The following is a 21,736-nucleotide window of genomic DNA, read 5'->3' as shown; positions in this document are numbered from 1 at the left end:
CTTGTAAATTATTTCTTTTGTAAGGTAGTAATCTTTTTAAACTACTGTATCCACATACAGCAAAGTAATTTACAAGATTAAACTACTAATTCACTAGAAAAAAAGACCTGTTTCAGTACAGTAATTTTAATTCAAATACCCTAAAGGATAATGATAAAAAATTAAAGCTATTAAGAACGCTTCCTCACCTTTTCTTGAGCTTCTCCCAATTGTTTCTTGGCAACTTTCAAAAGACCTTTATATTCATAACGTCTGTCACGAAAAGAAAGAACAGTGTTGACGTAAAAGTTATTTTCTCTTTGACATATGGTTTGCCATCTCTCCTCTGTTCTTGTATCTTTGACTTTCTTGTATGCCCTACGACAATACTCTTGGAGTCTTTTCTTCTCCACTGCAGCTTGCTCCTCCCTTGTGGGTACAGAAAAATTAAACATATAAGAATGATGTAACTGTTGACAGTTTACAAATATTACTGTTTTTTAATTCTAGCTGGTGAAAGCTTCATACAATCCACATCTGAATATCTACTAAAAAATAAAGTACTGAGTGAGCTACAACTTGCTTTTAGGTCTTCTCACCTAGCTGTCCAACATCTGACTTTACTCCGCTTCAATCTTTTACTTCTCATTAAAGATGAGATCCTTTGGGGGAACCCTACAAGTCTATTGATTTACTGGTCTTGTTAAACTTTCTCATAATAATAATAATGAACTTTTAAAGGATGGCATCTGAAACCAAATGTCATCACCATTAACAATTTTTCATCTAATGATAACTTTATGGGGTTAGGTGTGAAATGAGTTCTCTCCACTCTTGCCTACTTTATGACTCTTTGCCTCAATTCAAAACAAGGTTGAAATAATTTAGCCTTTTCACCATTTTTTTTTCTAGGCATCCCTACTCATCTTTTTCCTTGGAAGCCTTCAAGTATTCCATCCCATCAGTCAGTTATTCTCAAACTGAGAAAAAGGCAAGAACTTTACTAGCATTCTTTAAAATAGACTATTCTATCTCATCACTCAATTACCCTCTATTAGCAATTTGAAAAAAGACAAACTTCACCAAAGTGTACTAAAGCTCTCAACATGAAATAATTTAAATGCATCTTATCTAAAAACAACATACCTCAAACGGGGAACAAAACAAAAAGGGGCATTAGTGATGTTACTTCTCCCCTGCAAAGCCTGAAAAACTTGATCAAATAAAAAAACACTACACCCTGTCTCCCACCTTTCAATTCTCATTTTTACCAACTTTTCAGGAATGAAAATTTCATTTACAAGATAAGAGCATAATTACTCTATCAATTTTCTTAATGATGTCTACATTTATTTTATCTAATTTAATCACTTTTACTTTATTACCTATTTCACTTACCATATTAAAGTATTTTTGCTACACTTACAACACTTACAAATATTAATTACCTACTAAGCTGATGGTATGCTCTATTAGGACCTCCTGGGAATAATGGAGGAAACCTTTCTGTCTCCAACTGTTGTTGAATTCGCTGATACTCGCTCCTAGAAGCAGGTATGACATCTCCACGCCATATCCAGGACATTTTTCGTTGGCAGGTTGCACCAGGTTTATTGAAATCACAAGCAGCACAAACAGTCTCATCAACCTACAGTAAAGCAGATACAGAATATGATTAATTACCCAATGGCTTGTAAAATAAGGCTACATCAATAATCAATAATACTTGGAATTTTAGCCTTCAATAGTTTTCATAACACCTAGTTTTTGAAGTTATTTGACTAAAAGTTATAAGGTGAACTAAGGTGTGTTGAAACTCGCTATCAAGGGGTGTGGATGTTTACTCATGAGCATACATAACCTCAAAACAAAACATAAAAAGTATATATGAAATTTTACACCTTAAATCGAAGTCCATTACAAAAGCACAACAACAGCAGTGTCTTGACTCTACATCTGCCAGCAACAGACATATCATAACAGTACATCAACCGTCAGCTAGAACATCTGGACTCTTGACTGGTCAGCAACAGACACATCTTGATTCTACCTAACTAGCAACATATGTCTTGCCTACATCAGCTGGCAAAGGAGTCACCTTGACACTACAACAAGCAGAACAGAGACGTCTTAACTCTACGTAGGGTAAAGAATATATTGAAGATTCAGTCATGTGAATGATTGGGGCTCCTCCACTACACTCACCACACACACATACATGCACACCCCTGTAACTACTTTGTTAACAAGTTTCAACAACCAAAGCCAGCTGCTGCAGAGAATACTCCAAATGTAGATACAAAGGTTTGTATTCTCACAGGAAAATACGATTTTATTAGTACTTAATCAGGGTTTGCTAATGGTAGTTTGGCACAGAAAGCAAATTAAAATGAAACATAATCTTTACATTCAACTAATTTTGGCTCAGTAATTTTTAAAGATAATGAAACTAACTAATATTTTAAATCTTGAAACTATAACATCACTTCAGTAAAAAAAACTATTCAGCAACCTGACAGTGATCTACAATAAGGATTATACTACACAAACAAACTAGATTAATTTCCCTTTAGATAACACTATACTTTATAAACTAAAAACTATTCATATATAATGCTATATTACTAGTAGATATTAAAAACCAAGATTCTCACCATCAGGCAACACTTAGACATGAGAGGCACACAATTCTTGGCATCGGTCATAAACAACACAAACAGCCCATGCTATTACCTTCACGTAAAAATACAAAACTTAAAAAACAATATAACAAATCTGAACCTATAAAATCATTGGACATCTGACTGCCAATCACTAAACACCTGTGTAAAAACAGACATATGTCCACTCTGCCAAGGTATGAAAAAGATGCCCTACATACAACACAACATGATAGTTAAAAAAAAGCAATATAAACAGCTCTTACATACAAACAGCTCTTACCATAGCTGAAGGCTGAAGACGATTGGTTAGAATAATATTAGGATACATGGCTCCAACATCTAAATGATAAATAAGAGGGTTCTCCAAACGGCAAGGGGTATCCCTCAAATCTGCAAGTTTTTTCTTTATGTCATCTACAACTTCCAAATAATTAGTAACTTGGTCTAAAGGAATACCTTCCTCTATTTCTACACAAAATTTGATTGTACGGTCAACGTTATCAATCAATTTCTGAAATGCTTCTGGAACCTGAAAACAGAATAAGATAGAGGGTAACAAAATCAAATAAAATATAAAATTATATACAATAATACTGATCTTTAAATCAAAACATAATTATCTGAACATCATGTATCACAATTCTAATTTAGCTTTTGCCTATTCATTTTCTACACTGTACAACCATTCCTCTAACCTTGTATGCAGCTTGATTTTATGGAACACTTTATTCTTTAACCTGGTCACCAAATTCTTTTTTATCATCCATAATTGGGAAGCAGCTACATACACGTTTTAATGAAATAATGGAATATCATAAGTGAAACGTTAACATTTTCATGGCATCACAACTTACCATTCTAAACCGACAAGGAATGTCTGCACGGAACACTCCGGATTCAATAGCCTCTACATGGCCTCCAACATAAGTTTCAGAATCTAAAACATGACCATCTGATGTCAACTTGTTCAATTCTGATTGCTGCTTATTAGGGTATATTATATTTACATGGTAAGCTTCTACCATCAACAAAGCCTCACATAAAGTTCCAGAACCTTTTCTCAGGACCTGAAAAAATAACATACTAAAGGTTAGGAAATACAAATTTCTGTATATACATAATGATGAAAAATAGTTTTCTCAAGTTTTTCTGACATGCTACAACAAAGTGATTTATGAAAAAATCAGACCTTCACCAAACACAAATACTCCTCCAATATACAATTGCTCATGGAACAAAATATCAATATAAAACAGGATCCAGTCCTGCGTGAATTAATAAAATATTAATGCAAGTGCAAATAACTTTACAAGTTGTCATCTATTAGCAAATCTGGAATTCTACTCTTTATGGGGGCCAGCCAGCTCAAAAAGGAAAACCTCTGTCTCTTGGGATACAGCAATAATATTCATACCAGGAATAAATGTGTATTAAAATAAATTTTAACCACAAAAATGTTTCTGTGAGCCTTCCATATTTTCCCATTTTTCATTGGAAAAAAAATTTGAACACCTTACTCCTACACTACAGTAATGGCTCTACACAAGTGAAAAGTATATAGCCAAACAAACAGATAAAAACAAATGTTATCAAAAATTCCTGACTTGCAAAATTTTAAAATTTTCCATTACCAGAAAAATCTTCTAAAATTTTACCCATTCAGATATACAAAAAAATTCTGTTTCTTTAATGACAGGTCAAGGTCTACGGTGTTTCAGTTTATCTTGACAGCGATTACTTGAAAAAGATGGAAGAATCAAAATTTACAGTTTTAAGTTATGCATTGAAATACAGGCCTCTAAAGTTGGAGCTACCTGACCATGGGTTTATGAGTCACGTGTTACTCTGACCAAGATTTCAAGGAAACTGAGCTGCTGCTCTGGTGTAGTCTTGTCTCATGTTGGTGGGAATAATGAATCATCATTCAAGAGTGATAATAATTTTCTAATAGAAGTTGTAATTTATTGTAAAAATATCAGAAACAAATTTTGTTGAAAGAAATTTTGCCAAGAACCTTCGATATTCTAAGTTTATTTAATCACTACATTTTTAAGGAGTTGCAATATTAAATCAGATCTAATATATTCATTAAGAATTAAACTATTTGTGCCAGCCCTACAAGAGTTAAGAATGTTAACTCAGTGGTCTTGCTGAACAACAACAATGATGATAATTTAAAAAAATGTAATGTGCCCAAGTATGACTCTATGCTCCAGTTTGTGGGGGTGGGATATCCCAAGACTACAAGACTATAACAAATTTTTTTGTCGATATACTCCCTGTTAACATAGTGAAACACTATGCAAATTAGTGAAGATAATTTCAATATTATTTCAAATGTGCTTTATAGCTCACAGCCCTGCTAAGTCAAAGGTCACTTTTGTGACTGCAAAGTCAACAAAATGTAGTGAACTGTTGCACCCAATAATGTCCATCCTACACACCATATGCCTGACAAGTAAGCCAACCTTATGCTGAAGAGAGAGAGAGAGAGAGAGAGAGAGAGAGAGAGAGAGAGAGAGAGAGAGAGAGAGAGAGAGAGAGAGAGAGAGAGAATCTTTCCCATGCCCAAACTAGAAAGCTGATGCCCAGATAGGATATCCACCAGAACAAAGAATGAGACAGCTTCTAGTATAAAAAAAAAAAAACTCTAATAACATTCTGAACCTTGCTTTATACCCTTCTCCTTTCCAATGTACCTCTTACACTGACATGAGAACAACAATGCAAACATTATCATTATGATAAAACCATCACCAACACAACTATTTTACTCAACAGTTAGAGCATACTCCATAAACTAAGGCATCTTTAAAAAAAAGTGTGGGTACTTGAGAACATTTTTAAGAAAATATATTAAAACTTGGTATAAAATGTAATCCACAAGAAAGCATTGAGAGAAAATATTATCGGGAAAAATGGCAAAAGATGAAAAACATGAAAAATTACATAAAAACAAAAAAGAAAATCAAGGCAGGCAATTTGCTGAATGCCATCAGTTTTTTAAAACCAACAGTAAATAAAAAGACATTTTGTATTTACATGAAATACTGCACTAACATTTGCAGTGTTCATTCACTGACAAAACAGAAATAATGACAGGAGCAGGGGGCATCCCTACAACCTGGTGTTACCTCATCTGGTTCCATAGGGATGATGGTGCAAAGAGCCACGATAAAAGGATGGACATACTTCATGTATAGGTAGTAAGTGGCAACAGCATCTGACACTGAATAATTAGCCAGAACCTGAAAAATTATAAAATTTATCCACCATACTATATGCATTATTAAATGATCATGAATCTGAAACAAATCTATGTGCCAAAGGGGAGTAAATTTCCTAAATATTTAGAGTGCAATGCTCACTAAATTCAATTTTATGGATACCAACTAAAACCAGAATTCCACCTAAGGTTAGAAAACACAAGATCTAGAAAAGTTCATATATTTTAGAAACCCACCTGATTTTGTTATAACAAGTATGCAACTTCAGTAGTTAATAAGATGAACACATGGGAACTGCTTATTTATGATTAAATAATGTCACATACCTGTGGCTGTTCAGCAGCCAAAGAGCACATATCTTCTGGATCAAGCTCAACTGGGTCATATCGTAGCTTAGTTTTGGCTACAGCTTTCAGGTTATGGGAGCCAACAGGAAGATATGAATCACGTTTTACCCAACTGGAAATAAAAGATTCATGGTTGCCTTCTAAGACTCACACTCTTTTCATAATAAATTAGGTGACAGAGTAGAACTTATTACATGTTTCTATAATAAACCTTAAATCTTTCAGTACACCAAAGATCAATAAATTAGTTCAGTGGTCTGATAAAACTACTGGACAATGATAATAGCATAGGAAATGGTTTCCAGCATTTGTCTAAATAAGTGAATCTTCATTTGCTTCTCAAAAACCCTAAAAAACTTATGATTATGGCAGAAACCATTAATTACGATGTTAATTTCATCAGCTTAGGTGATACAACAAAATACAGTACTAAATCATAAATACTTTGATAACATTAGTCAAAAAAGGGTGGTAATGCCTGCATATGAAGAGGTTATTTTTCACCCACCAATTCTAATTAGTTTCACATGCACATACAGACCAAAAAACGTCTGGACCCAATTGGCAGTGCAGTATTAGATCATTCAGTCTTATAGCCTTCACAGCAATCAATTATGTATCATTATTGTACTTTAATGAGACCGTGCAACAATCACACCACGGGGAACTCTATACTGATGACAGCCCAAAGTGTTGAGGAAATCACAAGAATAGCATTAACTGTGGAACTCAATACCCCATCAAAAGTTGGCACAATATGAAAAACCCTAACACTAGTATAAACATTGCTAACATCTAATTTGTAATTCAGGACATGGCCTAACAAACTAGGAAAAATAAGCATTGCACAACGATGGTTTTTAAATTCATAAAAACATCCTAACATACCGGCATATTTGATAGCCATCACTATTTCCACTACTGAACCCAAATAAAAGAAAAAACTTTCTCAGCTGAGAAAATCAGTAAATAAGCCGAGAAAATTAGTAAATAACAATCTCATTTATCATGACCTAAAATACATACAAAATGCTGTGCAATCTAAAAACCACTTATAGAACAGTGATCAAAGGACTGATACTGTAAAAGATTTTAATAATTATAAAAATGTGGGGCAGGCCCTTTGCTATATAGGGTATCATAACAATGGAAGAGGACATTTTGAAAATGTTTAACAGGTGGCATAGCAGAATGTAGAGGGCTGAAAATCAACATGCGCAAAGCAAGGCCCTGGTGACTGGAAAAGAGATAAAAGGTAAACATACAGTCTGGAAAGCAGCCATGAGGTTGCTGGGAAAGGTGTAAGGGGTGATCTATATACCTTGTACTGTAATTAACAGATGGTTCAGAGGAGAACCCCGGGACCAAAAGTACACATGGACTAAGTGATTTTTAATGAACAAAATGTACAAATGAAATTGGAGAACATAGTTAGGGTAGAAGGGCAGATCTTAGAAGAAACAGAACATTTCTGTTACCTTGGGGATGCATTAGACAGCAAGAAATTGAGTAGATTCAACGTAGATGAAATGGAACTTAGCTATTGGTAAATTAATATATCCAATTAGTACACAAAGCAAAGACTTACGATGGGTAATTATGACACTTTCCACCAAAAATATGGACAGCAATAAAGAAAATTGAGATTTTGAAAATGGGCAGCTAGAGAATGATCAGACTGACTCATATTTATATATACTGGATACCAAACACCTTAACAAAAATAATTTATTAATAATACTAATACTAAATAAGTAACTATGTCAGCAATATTTTTGTTAAAAGGCATCTGGAGATATCCATTACTCAAAAAGTGTTTATTTGGAAGGTAAACTCAAAGAGATAACTTACCATAAGCAATCCATATGAATACATGGTCTTGAACAGTAAACACCGTCTCTGCCTTTTGAAAAACCAATCTCTCTATACATGTCAAGGTTATGAAATGCTGCTCTTGCTTCAACAAAAGGCCAATCGAAAAAATCACCATTGTATGTAACAAATATGTGGGGCTTTACCTGGAATGCCAAGAAACAGAAAATACAATTTTAACCACAACAGAATACTGATAATAAAATACACTGGTTTCTCAATGCAATAATCCAAATCTTAACACTAGATGTCACTAGAGAAGCCTACAGACAAACTGTATCAACAGTTACTTCAACTTGACAATGAATCTGCCATTCTCTCCTAAAATGTAAACAATTGCTAGTAGAGTGCAGTCAAACCATTAAATTTAATCTGTATTAGACTGTTCATTTATATCTATGATCATTTTCCTTTTAAAACCAACTTCATCCCTACCACTATCCCTACGCTAAAAGGTCTGATTCACATACAGAAACTCTTGTCTTTCCCTGCTAGATGTAATATGCTGTAAGGATATAAAGTTTAGAGGAATTTTAGTTATCCCTCTAAACCTTGGGTATGATTATTCATGTGTTTACCTACTACATAACAGAAAAATTGGATATTTAAGTTTTTAAGCTTCATACTTAACAAAAAGAATAATATTCTACAGGCAGACCACTTAAAAACTAAAGCTATATCCTCTAAGGAAATGAGCTTACAGGAATTCTTATTCATAAGACACCAACTAACTCCACTCAAAATAAAATTATGTGACTGCAAACCTCCATCACAGATGAGCAAAACACCAGCTGAAAGGTCCCTTTTTCAAAACTACTTTACTACCTTTTCCAAAATGTAATAACTCATTGCCAATGGTGAGGCCGGCCTATCTTTGATAATTTGTTTTAATCCATAAAACTTTTTGTGTAATCTATTAAGGGACAAATATAAAGCAAACAGGAACAAAAACATAACCATACTGGTGGAGGTAAAATCAGTTGTTCACATGTGAATGCATCATCATTGTGTGACAGACCCACTTGGAGAACTAAAAAAAACTAGTTCTTTATTCATTTCTCAGTACATAAAACTCTTGAAGATCTCTGTGCCACAACTTTTTTCTCTTATTTTCTAGACTGGAATATAGGATTAAAAAACATTGACCATGCTGTCAACTGTTTTCCAATGCAATACAATACAATACAAGTAAAACAAAACTAAAATAAAATGCATATCAATTAAAAACTTGCCTTTTAAGCTTTCAAAGAAGTCAGATGACTACATATGTCAGGTCACAGAAAAAAATGAATGTCATTTGCAATTCAGATTAACTTACAACTGAACAATGATGCAAGGAGTCAAAGTATAAAAACACAAGGGTATCCTTACCTCCAAAATGTGATCAAAGAAGCGCTGTATAAGACCCATTTCATTAGGTTCATTGAAGATTGTAAAAGGACCTTCAAATTCTGGTCTGGGTGTATATTCAAAATCCTCAACATCCTCACTGACTATTTCTCGATTTGTAATCAAGAAACCCTGAAAATAAACCAAATTTTAACAAATTTTTTTATTGTCAGTGACCCTTACAGTCATGATGTCTGGTGATCCTTATCAATCTCCTCTAGTCATGTGAATGCTCCTTCGATATATTTACTTTATGCATTATTTCAACATTTTACTTGCCAAACAAGCTAAAAATTTAGAGTAACACAATGTAACCAAATTTTTATCAATGTTCTCTATAAACCTCCAGCTGCTCATATAATCTTCACATTTACCTTCACATTTATTACACATTCCCAACAACTGTCATGCTTTCACTTAATTAGTAGTTCATGTATTTACCCCCAAAAAATTAGTTTTCTAAAAATACAGTCCATGTTTAGAAAATAGTTACAATTTATTAACATGAGTACTGCATATTACCAGGGAAGAAAGATGCTAATAATTCTGATAGCAAAAATACTTAAATTTTCACTAAACAGAATGAACCTTACCTGACCATCAATCATATATGAAATCATCATTATCTGATCAGTGTTTGCATCAGGAAACTTTAAAGGCAACTTGGTAGTTTCTATATCAAAAGCCAACACAATACAGTCAGGCCAAACAAGAAGATCCTCCCGTCGACTTATCACTGGAGGAGCTGTTCCTCCACCTCTAACAGAGTACCAAAGACCAACAAATATCTTGAGGTCAATAGACACCCGGACGTGGTATGGAACATCATATTCTCTGTAAGATATTTGTGTTATATATAAATGCTGAGCTAAGTAAAACACAATGCAATGGAGAAGTAAACAAACTCAATGATAGGAAAAGTTAAGAATAATCTTTGGAAAAGTTAAGAATAATCTTAGGAAAAGTTAACAATAATCTAAATGCTGTTGTATAAATTTTATATACTGTATAAAAATTAATACATTTTATCTATTACCTACAGGTGTGAAACACCTTCATTAGCACTATCATGACAGGAAATTTATTCTTAAATATCTATCATTTCAGTGGTGATCTTTATAGTTAAAAACATTACTAAATGCATTAATAAACTTTCCATACAACACATGTTTGATGTACACCTCAAGTTTTTAGTCAAATCTGTTTTTTTCTTCACACAACTACAATTAGATAATTCATTTCATAGCCAATCTTTATTCTTCCTCACATGGTATAACTGGAAACTTACCTCATGTCTAATAAATTTTCAAAATGATCTTGCTGGCGTTTACTGACTTCATTATTGTCCCCGGAAATCTGTGCAGAAAACATTTCATGGTACACAGTTTTTGATTTAGCTACTTCTTTATTCCTTTTAACTGCAGAACTGATGGTCTGACGTACCTAACAGGAATAACAATGTTAAATAAAGACTAAGACACATTCCAAATAACCTGCACAGTACATAAAAAGCAATTTAATCGTTGAGTAAGATATGAGAAAACAAACAGTACATAAATTTTCAATGCAACTCACAATTCCTTGAAAAAATCTTATTTTTCTATACTTTCAACCATTTAACCATCATGGAGCATTTAAAAGACAATAATGTCAAAGGTCCTCTTATCAGTGGACAACCCTCTTGTGAGGCAACGATCTTGTCCAATATTGAATGATATATATACAATAGATAATTCAACTCTTCAATTTTCATTGGGAAAATCTCGACATCTACATAAACCTATCTATCTCCCAAAAATGTACTTAGTCTTTTAATCTACTGTTTAAATGGTTTCCCAGCATGGTCTGCAACAGCTGACTCAAATATTATTGAATAAAAATAAATTCCAAAAAATCCTTATTCCAGATCTTTGCATTAGTCTTTGGTATTGCTGTTCAATTAGCTCAGTGTGGATACTTCCTAAAATTCTTTATAATTTTCATCACCCATTGCATTCAGACCTTTCAAGAGTATAACATTCACCATATAGTACAAAAAATGCTGTTACAGTAATCAGACTTTCCTCAACGTTCACAAGATTCAGTATCAAAATGATATTTTCATAATAAAATAAATTTTTGAACATACTTACCTGGTAGTTATATATATAGCTTAAGTCCCTGACGTCACGGCAGAATTTCAAAAACTCGCGGCAATCGCCGATCGGTAGTCAGGTGAACCACCTGTGCGCCTCTACCCAGGTACCTGGAACCATTCCAACTATTCCTCAGGTCTTCCATGCCCCTAGTCTCTAGAGGGGAGGAGGGTGGGAATTTAATTATATATAACTACCAGGTAAGTATGTTCAAAAATTTATTTTATTATGAAAATATCATTTTTAAACATCTAACTTACCTGGTAGTTATATATATAGCTGATTGACACCTTTGGTGGAGGGTCAGAGACAGCCAACATCGTTGGAATTTGCTTAAGGGTTAATAAACCAACTTAAGGTCCTTACCTGGATTAAGGAAGCTGACTTCAATGAACTCCCTCATTTTGTCTGCTTTCCTTAAGAGGTCCAGCGATCCACTCAGGGGGTGAAGACCTCTAGGAGCTGCCAACCGTGTACCAACCTCTATGTGACAGACAACCTATAATACCCTTGTTCCGGGCGCCACCAAGGAACAAAATGATCATTTGACTAAAATTGATGATTGTGGAAGACTGCATTCAATCTTCACAAACAACCATAAAATTTCAACCATTCCAAGGTAAGAACAAAGGGTATTGTTTTATGGAATTGATTAATGAAGCTGAGTTCAATGAACTCCGCCTCATTATGTCTGTATTCCTTAAGAGGTCCAGCGATCCACTCAGGGGCTGAAGACCTCTAGGAGCTGCCAACCGGTGTACCAACCTCTATGTGACAGACAACCTATAATACCCTTGTTCCGGGCGTCACCAAGGAACAAAATGATCATCTGACTAAAATCAATGATTGTGGAAGATCATGCGTTCAATCTTCACAAACAACCATCAAATTTCAACCATTCCAAGGCAAGAACAAAGGGTATTATTTTATAGGATTGGATTAAGGAAGCTGACTTCAATGAACTCCCTCTCATTATGTCTGCATTCCTTAAGAGATCCAGCGATCCACCCAGGGGCTGAAAATCTCTAGGGGCTGTCAACCGGTGTATAACCTCTATGTGACTAGACCTCCTCTCAATACCCTTGTTCCGGGCTCTACCAAGGAACTTTCATCCCAATGATTGCGAAAGACTGCGCCCAGTCTTCACAAACAACCATAAAAATTCTCAATTCCAAGGTAAGAAAAAGGGTATTGGTTTATGGGATTGTAGGGGTATTCCCCTCTCCCATTACTGAATTAGATGCTATAAACAGGCACAGCGTATAGCAATCTTCGCATAATGGCTGGTATCCAGAAACCATGCGATCGCATTTGTCAATACGAAGGCGATCGCGGTTGTATGGTCCCAAACGAAGAACTATCGTGGTATCCAGAAACCGCACGACGGCCTCAACTCCATCGCATCGCATCGCTGGTTAAGCAGGTTTACCAACATATGCGGTTACTGGGAATGAAATGCCTGGAATCGATGATTACAAGGCTGTATCAGTATCATAGGCAATTTCTTTTATTACAGTGATATTGAATTAATATGTCCTTATGTCTTTATTATTTATTAGAAAAAGATACTGCATATCTGTAGTATATTTTTTTATTTGATATTTGCTGTCCTGATTCCGCGCGAAAAATGTAAACAAAGTCGGGAAATACGCAAGCAACTAAACATAAATATGGAACGTGCACCCCCAATAGCTGATTCTCAGCGTTTAATGCTTCTTAATTTAATAAAGGAGCATGAGAATGTGATCACCGACCGATCTACAGGAGGCAGATCTTTGGAAAAAAAGCGTGAGGCGAAGGGGGAGGGGAGATGTAACACTCAAGTTTAACGCCATGTATCCTGACCAACCTCCTCGTTCATGAATGCAGTCAAGCGCTGTTTCGACCATGAAACCGCAGGTAAGAAAGCATTTTTGTTTTGTAATTGTAGTCAGGGCAACTTGAGGCTGCTGTGAGCAAAATGGTGTGTAAACTACCAGTTAGGTTAAAAGAAATTTAGGCTATGGAAGGCCTAGGCTTGTGCTGCCTGTTAAATTGTTAATAATAATCACATGAGGCTAGCCTAGCCTAGCTTATCCAAGGGAACACCAGTTTATCATCTAAAGCTATTATATTATATAAATATATTAATCTTCAAATAAATAGAATGGAACATATTAGAATAGGTTAAGTAAGGTTAGGCTAACCAAATCATAGGGGGTCTTAGGGGGCATAGCCCCCAGCTAAATAAGCATGGGTGCTCTAGGAGAGGTTAGGTTAGTAATGTCTAGCTTATTACAAAAGCAGTTGGTGTATCAGGCATTAGGTTTGTATAATTTGACGTGAATTTTTAATTATTAATGTCTTTTATTAGGAAATTTGGGTAATATTCTAATTTAGGTTCAGAATAGCTTTGTGGAGGGTCTTATCATTTATTTTCATGGTGGATAGAAGGGCTGGAGCACACAGTAGTATTATCTTATTGTTAATGGGTAGATTTGCAAGTAAACTAAACATTTATTAGCTTACAGCTAGTTTATTAGTACTTTAAAAAGTGATGGTAAAACGTTGGCTATTTTTCTTATGGGTATACGAGGTTTTCCAGATTATAAAACTGTTTTAAAGTGTGATACCTGCTTGCAAACTGGGCTAAGTGATTGTTTTTAATAAAAGTTTAGGCTGACATTTGAGATCTTGGCTGTTGTCTGCAGGTGGTCAAATGATTTGGAGTAGGATAACACAGGAAATAGGCTAGCCCTTTTTTTTTAAGTTGAGTTCACACGTAGGCTAGCAGGTCTGAAGCCTGCATAATGCCTACCAGTATGCAAGGCTACGATAGATTGTGGCAGGTACGTGAACTGCTTAGGCTAGACTATATTAGCTTAGGTGGTATTATTATGCTTTATAATGTGCAGCTCACTTTTCCAGCCACACAAAGCTCACCTTATTTTCTTAAGTGCTCATTAATATTTGTGTAAATGCTCAAATGACATTTCTTATGAATTCAATCATGCGATAGATGTTTTAACATATTATTCTGGAGGTGGAAGAAAAGTACACAGGACGGTAGGTTTTTTGTTATATTTTGAAATTTCATTGCAATCCGTTTTTAAAGTCACAGTCGTTAGAATAAATTAGAAAGCCAATGGGGAAACATATTTTTATTCTATTTTTTTTTATTTACTAGAGTGAAGCAGGAAGATGCTGCCATCAAGAAGAATTTATGTAGAACTGGTGGTGGTCCTCCACCATTTCTTCGAAAGTCTTCTGAAGAGTTTGTCACAGCTGCATCACTGATGACAGAAGAATTAACCATGGACAAGATGGGATTGAAACATTTCATCCAGTTGATGAAACAGAAGAGCCCATACATGATGTTAGAATAAGTAAGTGCTCTGATGTTTTCAAGAATGAAATATATAAACTAGTGAACCTTCAACTTTTTGATGGCCATTACACTCTTCCTGTCAGGAAAGTTTGTAATGCCTTTGGGGAATGGAAAATGGTTATGTTTTTATTATTGATGGCTGGGTTTAAGATAACATTTTAATGCTGTGTGACCCTAAAGGTTCCAGCACTTGAATACTCAGTTCAGAAGTGTGAACGCTTAGTTGGAAGGACATGTGAATATGTTGATTTGCCAGATTTCAGTAAAGCTTTTTAAAATCACGGGTAGGCCTCTTAAATAGCTACTATTTAGTGCCCAAAAGATTTTAGAGCTTAGCATCTTTCATTGTTTTGCACATATTTAAGCCTAGAAGCAATACTATGCTAGAAGATGGTGTAATTAAAGAAGTATCTAATTCAACACAAGTAATTTTAGCAATTTTTCATTATATATATATATATGTAATTGTATATATATATATATATATATATATATATATATATATATATATATATATATATATATATATATATATATATATATATATATATATATATATATATATATATATATATATATATATATATATATATATATATATATATATATATATATATAATATATATATATATATATATATATATATATATATATATATATATATATATATATATATATATATACTATATATATATATATATATATATATATATATATATATATATATATATATATATATATATATACTGTATATATATATATATATATATACTGTATATATATATATATATATACTGTATATATATATATATATATATATATATATATATATATATATATATATATATATATATATATATATATATATATATATATGTATGTATGTATGTATGTATGTATATATAAATTACATGTATACATATATATATGTGTATGTACAGTATATATAAATTACATGTATACATATATATATATATATATATATATATATATATATATATATATATATATATATATATATATATATTATATATATATATATATATATATATTATATATATATATATATATATATATATATATATATATATATTATATATATTATATATTTACATCTAAGGTGTAGTAGATCAATTATTTATTTATTTACTTATTATTTTCAGGTATTATGGGGCCACTGCCTTTAACCTCAGCACAATTAGAAAGTGGTGTTTCATCTAATGATGCTACCTCTACAGTACAATCAAGATCAAGTTACTTAAAGATTGCCCTCGCCTTCTGTGGGACACTGGCTCTTGCGTTGGCAGCCCGTTATGATATAATTCTTAAACTAGTGTTTCTGAATAATTTGTATTAGACATCATAAGTAAAGTTCTAAATAATGGTGTTCTGATTTGACCTGGAGCACAGTTGTATTCAAATTTTTTTTATCACCATTTTCATCTTGCAAGTACAACAGTCATGTCTTTCTCAAGGTGTCAGATTGACAACTATGGTAAGAGTTCCTGAATAAATCTTTTCTTACGTAAAAAATATTTATCCTTTATCCTTTCAGTCAATTCTAGTAATCTAGAATGAATTACCTCTTTTTAACCCTAGATTGCTTTTGCCACTGAATATTTTTTTCAGGATGAACCAAAAATAAATAAATAAAATAAATCCATTAGTGTTCCTTTTAAAGGCAAACATGTAAGTTATATTTTCATATTTCATTAAGTCAATAAGAAGTGTATTTTCATTTTCTTGGTATCGGGTACAATTTACCATGCCCATACAGCTGCTAGTAACTCTGACAAAACCATTCTTGGTTTAATGTGTTGTCATTATCCAGTTCAATATTTAAAGGGTTCTTAAATGATGCAAGTGATAAGATTATAGATTTATTGTTATTAACGTGCAAATCACCAGAACTGAGGGTTCCTTGCACTGTAAGCAAAACAGCTGCAATATCATCCTTGGTGCATTTTTGGGATGTACAAAATTTGGAAAAATATACTTTAAACCTAATTAACACAAAACAAATACATAATCTCAAATCTCTCAACCTATAAAAAAAAAACTGTCAACAATGTGGGCCCTACATTGAGCTTCTTGGATATTGTCAGCCCTTTCAATGATACCCACATCAGGTTCAAAAGCATCATCCAATTCAAGATTTTCTTCATCCTGTAAAGGTATTCTGTTTGTTATGGCAGAAATATGAAGGACTGCACAAGCAATTATTATGTTCTTAGTGTTATTCAACTTTATTCTAACTGGTATTGATAACTGCAAACCTTTTTTAAGTAGTCCTAGGGCACGTTCTATAAGATTATGAGTTTTGATGTGCGCAGCATTATAACGTCTTTGTTTGTGTGTATTGGGAGCAAGAAATGGTGTCATTATGTAAGAATGGCATGGATAACCACTGTCTCCCAACAAAAGCCTCTATACATGCCCGATTCTAGGCTCTGTGCTAGTCTTGAGGTGGAAAATATTTTGGAGTCAGGAGCAATGAAACCTAAGCCCATGAGATCTACCTGTGGCCTCCCAAAAAACAATAAAGAATTCTAAATTAGCCTGTCAAGAAAATGCATCTCCACATCCTCCAAATTAGCTTTATGAAAAAAAAAAAAAAAATATTAACATCCTCCATGTAAGGGTTGTTTGTACAGTGTTTCTCCAAGTATGCCTATCACTAAAATTACATCACCCAACATAGCTCTCTGCAAAATGAATCATGCCATCCTCCACATAACATATTTTTATATTCACTAGGCTAGGGAATGGCAATTGGAAAAATCTAGTTTACTTACGGATGCATATTTAAGTCAGGAGAGGGTCCAGGGGTGAAGCCCGGTCTAGGAAAGGAACAGGATTCTAAGTTGTAAAACTAAGGCATATTTAACGCCTAAGTTGGGTTAGGTATCTGGCTATTAGCCTAAAGGAAATACTGAAAATTCCTTAATAAATATATCAATGCAGAGAAAACAAGAGATGCTTCTCTCCGAACTAAACTAGAATTTTATATATATAGCCTCTCATGCATCAGGAATTGGCTGGTATTTGGCAATTCACTGCCTGTGAAAGCCATCGGCAATCCATATAGGTAGCCACTACCATAGGCAATTAGCTTCATACTTCTCTTACAAGGCTTGGGCAATGTCACTTTCAGATCACATGCAACCTAGCCTAGTCATTTACACCGCACTTTCTAATTTCCTTATTATAACCAGCCTCCTACGAGGAATTTCATGCTTGCATCACCTAGTAGTCTCCCTGTGAGCTTCAGTGGCTGTACTGATTTCAACTTTCTTGGGCAATATAACACTAACACATTAAGATTTCTAGATGTATACCAATTAAATACGCAATTTTGTATTGAAAAGGAAACTCTAAACACGTCAACGAAGCCTATTTTGAAGGAAAAGAATTCCAACAGAGGTGCCTGACTGTGGTTGTTTTTGTTACGATGAGCTCGAATTCATCCGTCGTCGGCAGGCAAAGACTTCTTAAAAGTATTCTTTTCAAGACCTTTGTTGTGGTGTTATTCAGGTCTTTTTACCACAAATTGTTTCATATTTTCGATAGACACTGTAGATAAATCACTTTGGCAAACGTATTTTGATGCAGAGTTGAAATTTACATTCTTTCAATTCTGCCATCGCAAGGGGGTACCATGCGACGCCCCTTCACCATGGTTCCAAAATTACATTGTTAAATGCGAATGCCTGCGCGTATGATCGTGTGGTTTCTGGATACGGCAACACCATGACGATCGCATACAACGAACCGTCGTATGATTTCTGGATACGAGCCAATGTCTTGACTTGTTTTAGATAGTGAGAGGCAAATACTAACTTGCTTCTCCAGAAGGTCGTGTCCAAGATACTCTGCAGGGACCTGTTCTGTTTAAGAGCTACAGAGGTTGCTACTGCCCTGACCTCGTGCATCTTTACTTTCAGAATCTTGTAGTCTATCTCTCTACATTCCATATTTGCTTCTTTTATCAACTGTCTGATAAAATAAAACAGAGCATTCTTCGACATCTATACAGAGAGCTTTTTGACTGAGCACCAAAGCCCTTCTGAATTCCTTCTTAAGTCCTTTGTCCTATCCAGGTAGAGCCTTAGAGCCCTTACCGAATAGGACTCTCTCTCTCCTCCCCCCTGTTATGTCCGTTAGGTTCGGAATCTCGAACGTTCTGGGCTAGGGTTGTGACGAGTATTCATTTTTTGCAAGGAAGCCTAGTTGCAGTGAGCAGATTGCCTTGCCTTGTATAAAATCTATATTCTTGCTGAGAGCATGTATCTCACTAACTCTTTTCGCTGCGGCCAAACTGACCAAGAAAAGAGTTTTCATGGTGAGGTCCTTTAAAGATGTCCTCTGCAAGGGATCGAACCTACTCCCCATGAGGAACCTCAGGACCACGTCTAGGTTCCATGCTGGTGAGTTCTCTATATACAAATTTGGGTTACAGAAATATTGGAAGAGGACACATGGTTGTCCTTGCACCATCCTCTAAATACCTCCCACTTGGATTGGTATACCTTAATGGTGGATAACTTCCTTGATTTGCGATAGCGCCAGCTGCCTCCTTCAAAAACTTTCTGGCTCTTGTGAGTTTTCCGATAGTCCGAAAGCAGTTACTAGTAGCGCTTGTAGGTTTTGGTAATATCTTTCCAAGTGGGGTTGTTTGAGTAGATCTACTCTCTAAGGTAGGCTACTCGGGATGTCCACCATCCAATCCAGTACTTCTGGGAACCAATCTCTTGTCGTTTAGTAAGGCCACAAGGGTCATTCCGGTCCTCTCATGTGACACAAATTTTTTCAGTACCCTGTGTATTATCTTGAAATAGGGAAATGCATACACGTCCAAGTTGGACCAGTCCACCAGGAACGCGTCTATGTATATAGCCCGGGATCTGGTACTAGAGAGCAGTAAGTGTCCAACCTCTTCGCTTGCGCTGTGGCGAAGAGATCTATGCAAGGACGTCCCCAAAGTCCTGATGTAGCGTTCATTCTTTGAGAGGACTTTATTTCCTGCTCAGAATGTCCACCTCACATTTTTTTCTGTTTATCAGTAGACCTAATTCTTTGTTAGACGCTTGATGCCAGTGCATCTTGCGCCCTGAGCTAACTCCACGCCTTGGCTTCCAATATCTTGAAGCCTGACGCCCTGACGCCCAATGCCTTGACACTTGACGTCTTGGGTTCATTGACGCTTGTCATCATGGTGTTTCACTCTAGATGCTTGACGCCACTGCATCCAGCGTCTAGAGTTTCATTCACTACGTTCAGCGCCTTAAACTTCTGGACGCCTAGAAGCTTTAGTTGGGCGCCTATTATCCTTCTTCTGTTTGCCTGGTTGTCACGCTTGCAGCCGGAAGACAAAGTCTGCTGCATATTTTATAGTAAAGCTATATGCGGGCTTCCTGCTGTTGGGGACAGGCTGGGGAAGCCTCAACTACGGCAATTATTTCCTTCTCATCGTCAATAATGGACCGTGGAGGGGTTCCGCAGACGAGTACCAATCCGAAGGAGGAAGAGGAGGATGTACGGAAGGCAGCACAGTGTCCGCCACGCTCTTGCAGCCCGGTATCCTGACTGAATAGAACTGTCTACGTTTGTTCTTAGTAGGAGAGCTACCCTTGGGGCTGGAAGGGAAGAGCTCGGGCTGCTGCTGTGGCTACAATCTGTAGTCTATGAAGTCTTATCATGACGTCCCTCAATATTGGGTAACTTGTTTTGAGAGGTCTCGGCCCAGAGCCAGACGTCAACCTTGTCTGTTTAGGCCGAAAGAGAGAGACCGAAACTATAAAACCTTTCCCGTGGACGAACTTCAGAAAATTCTTGGAGATCGGGTGCATGGGGACGTGAAAATACGCATCCTGGAGGTCCAGTGAGGCCATCCAGTCATGCTGTCTGACCACTGCTAGAACCAATTTTGTCGTTTCCATAGCGACCTTTGTTTATTGCACAAAAAAGTTGAGTGCAATCCCGTCTAGCACCGGTCTCTAACCCCCCAAGCATTTGGGGATCAGGAATAACCGAATGTAGAATCCTGGGGAATTCGGATCCTGAACTCTCTGTCTGGTCTCCTTTTGCAACATCATAGACACTTGTTGCTGTAGAACCTTTGCCTTGGTTCTGTCGTTGCATTTGGCAGAAAGGTCGAATTGTCTTGTTACTAGAGGGGGCCTACTCCGGCTGGACAGTCTGGCTCCTACCGCAGTCTGCAGGAGAAGAAAGGCAGGTCCTCCTTCTTCCCTGTGTAGAGCCTCTTCTCGTTGTCATTCATCTACCCGCCCTAGAGGAACCTCTATCGGAGGGCTTACCACGAAAGAGCTGAGATACCTGAAACACAGGAACCTCAGCCTTACTTTTTTTTAGCGATGAAAGTCGAGGGTAGGACTTTTCTTGCTGTTTTAGATCTTAAATCTTACGTGGTTTTCTGGGCAAAGATGAAAAGGCCTCTATACCAAACCTTGAGAGAAGGGGTGAGAGGAAAAAGAGGTATAAATCAATTCTGATTTTGATTGGACGTGACCCATTAGCCAGGAAAGAGCAAAGATGGGCCCTTTTCTTCAGGAGTCCCGCTGAGAAAGGTGCACTTGATTCGTTGGAACTATCTCCAGTCCTTTATCCATACACGACATCAGATATATGAGTTCTTCGGTGTCAGTCGTGTTGAATAATTCCATCTTCCTTCCTAAATCTCCAAATTCTTTTGAGGGGGTGGTCCAATTCTGATATCGACCAACAACTTCGTTTTCCC

The 21,736-nt window shown here is 35.6% G+C and overlaps 2 protein-coding genes across 3 annotated transcripts in view; one reads left to right on the top strand and one right to left on the bottom strand.

The window, feature by feature from the left end:
- The window catches only part of LOC136832596 (uncharacterized), a 197,517-nt gene that overhangs the window by 148,643 nt on the left and 27,138 nt on the right, over nucleotides 1–21,736 (top strand). The gene's annotated exons all lie outside the window — the stretch shown is intronic.
- Nucleotides 1–21,736, bottom strand: part of DNApol-epsilon255 (DNA polymerase epsilon catalytic subunit 1) — a 54,396-nt gene that overhangs the window by 24,994 nt on the left and 7,666 nt on the right. Inside the window, exons 6-15 of the mRNA XM_067093779.1 lie at nucleotides 10,766–10,920; nucleotides 10,071–10,311; nucleotides 9,460–9,609; nucleotides 8,068–8,234; nucleotides 6,196–6,328; nucleotides 5,777–5,890; nucleotides 3,497–3,709; nucleotides 2,923–3,171; nucleotides 1,428–1,627; nucleotides 189–408 (exon numbers count right to left, since the gene is read on the bottom strand). Coding sequence (XP_066949880.1) covers nucleotides 189–408; nucleotides 1,428–1,627; nucleotides 2,923–3,171; nucleotides 3,497–3,709; nucleotides 5,777–5,890; nucleotides 6,196–6,328; nucleotides 8,068–8,234; nucleotides 9,460–9,609; nucleotides 10,071–10,311; nucleotides 10,766–10,920 — 1,842 coding nt within the window. The remainder of the gene's footprint in view (nucleotides 1–188; nucleotides 409–1,427; nucleotides 1,628–2,922; nucleotides 3,172–3,496; nucleotides 3,710–5,776; nucleotides 5,891–6,195; nucleotides 6,329–8,067; nucleotides 8,235–9,459; nucleotides 9,610–10,070; nucleotides 10,312–10,765; nucleotides 10,921–21,736) is intronic.

This window comes from Macrobrachium rosenbergii, chromosome 50 (genome assembly GCF_040412425.1).
Source record: "Macrobrachium rosenbergii isolate ZJJX-2024 chromosome 50, ASM4041242v1, whole genome shotgun sequence".
Classification (NCBI taxonomy): Eukaryota; Metazoa; Arthropoda; class Malacostraca; order Decapoda; family Palaemonidae; genus Macrobrachium; species Macrobrachium rosenbergii.
This window is presented reverse-complemented; position numbering and strand designations above follow the sequence as displayed.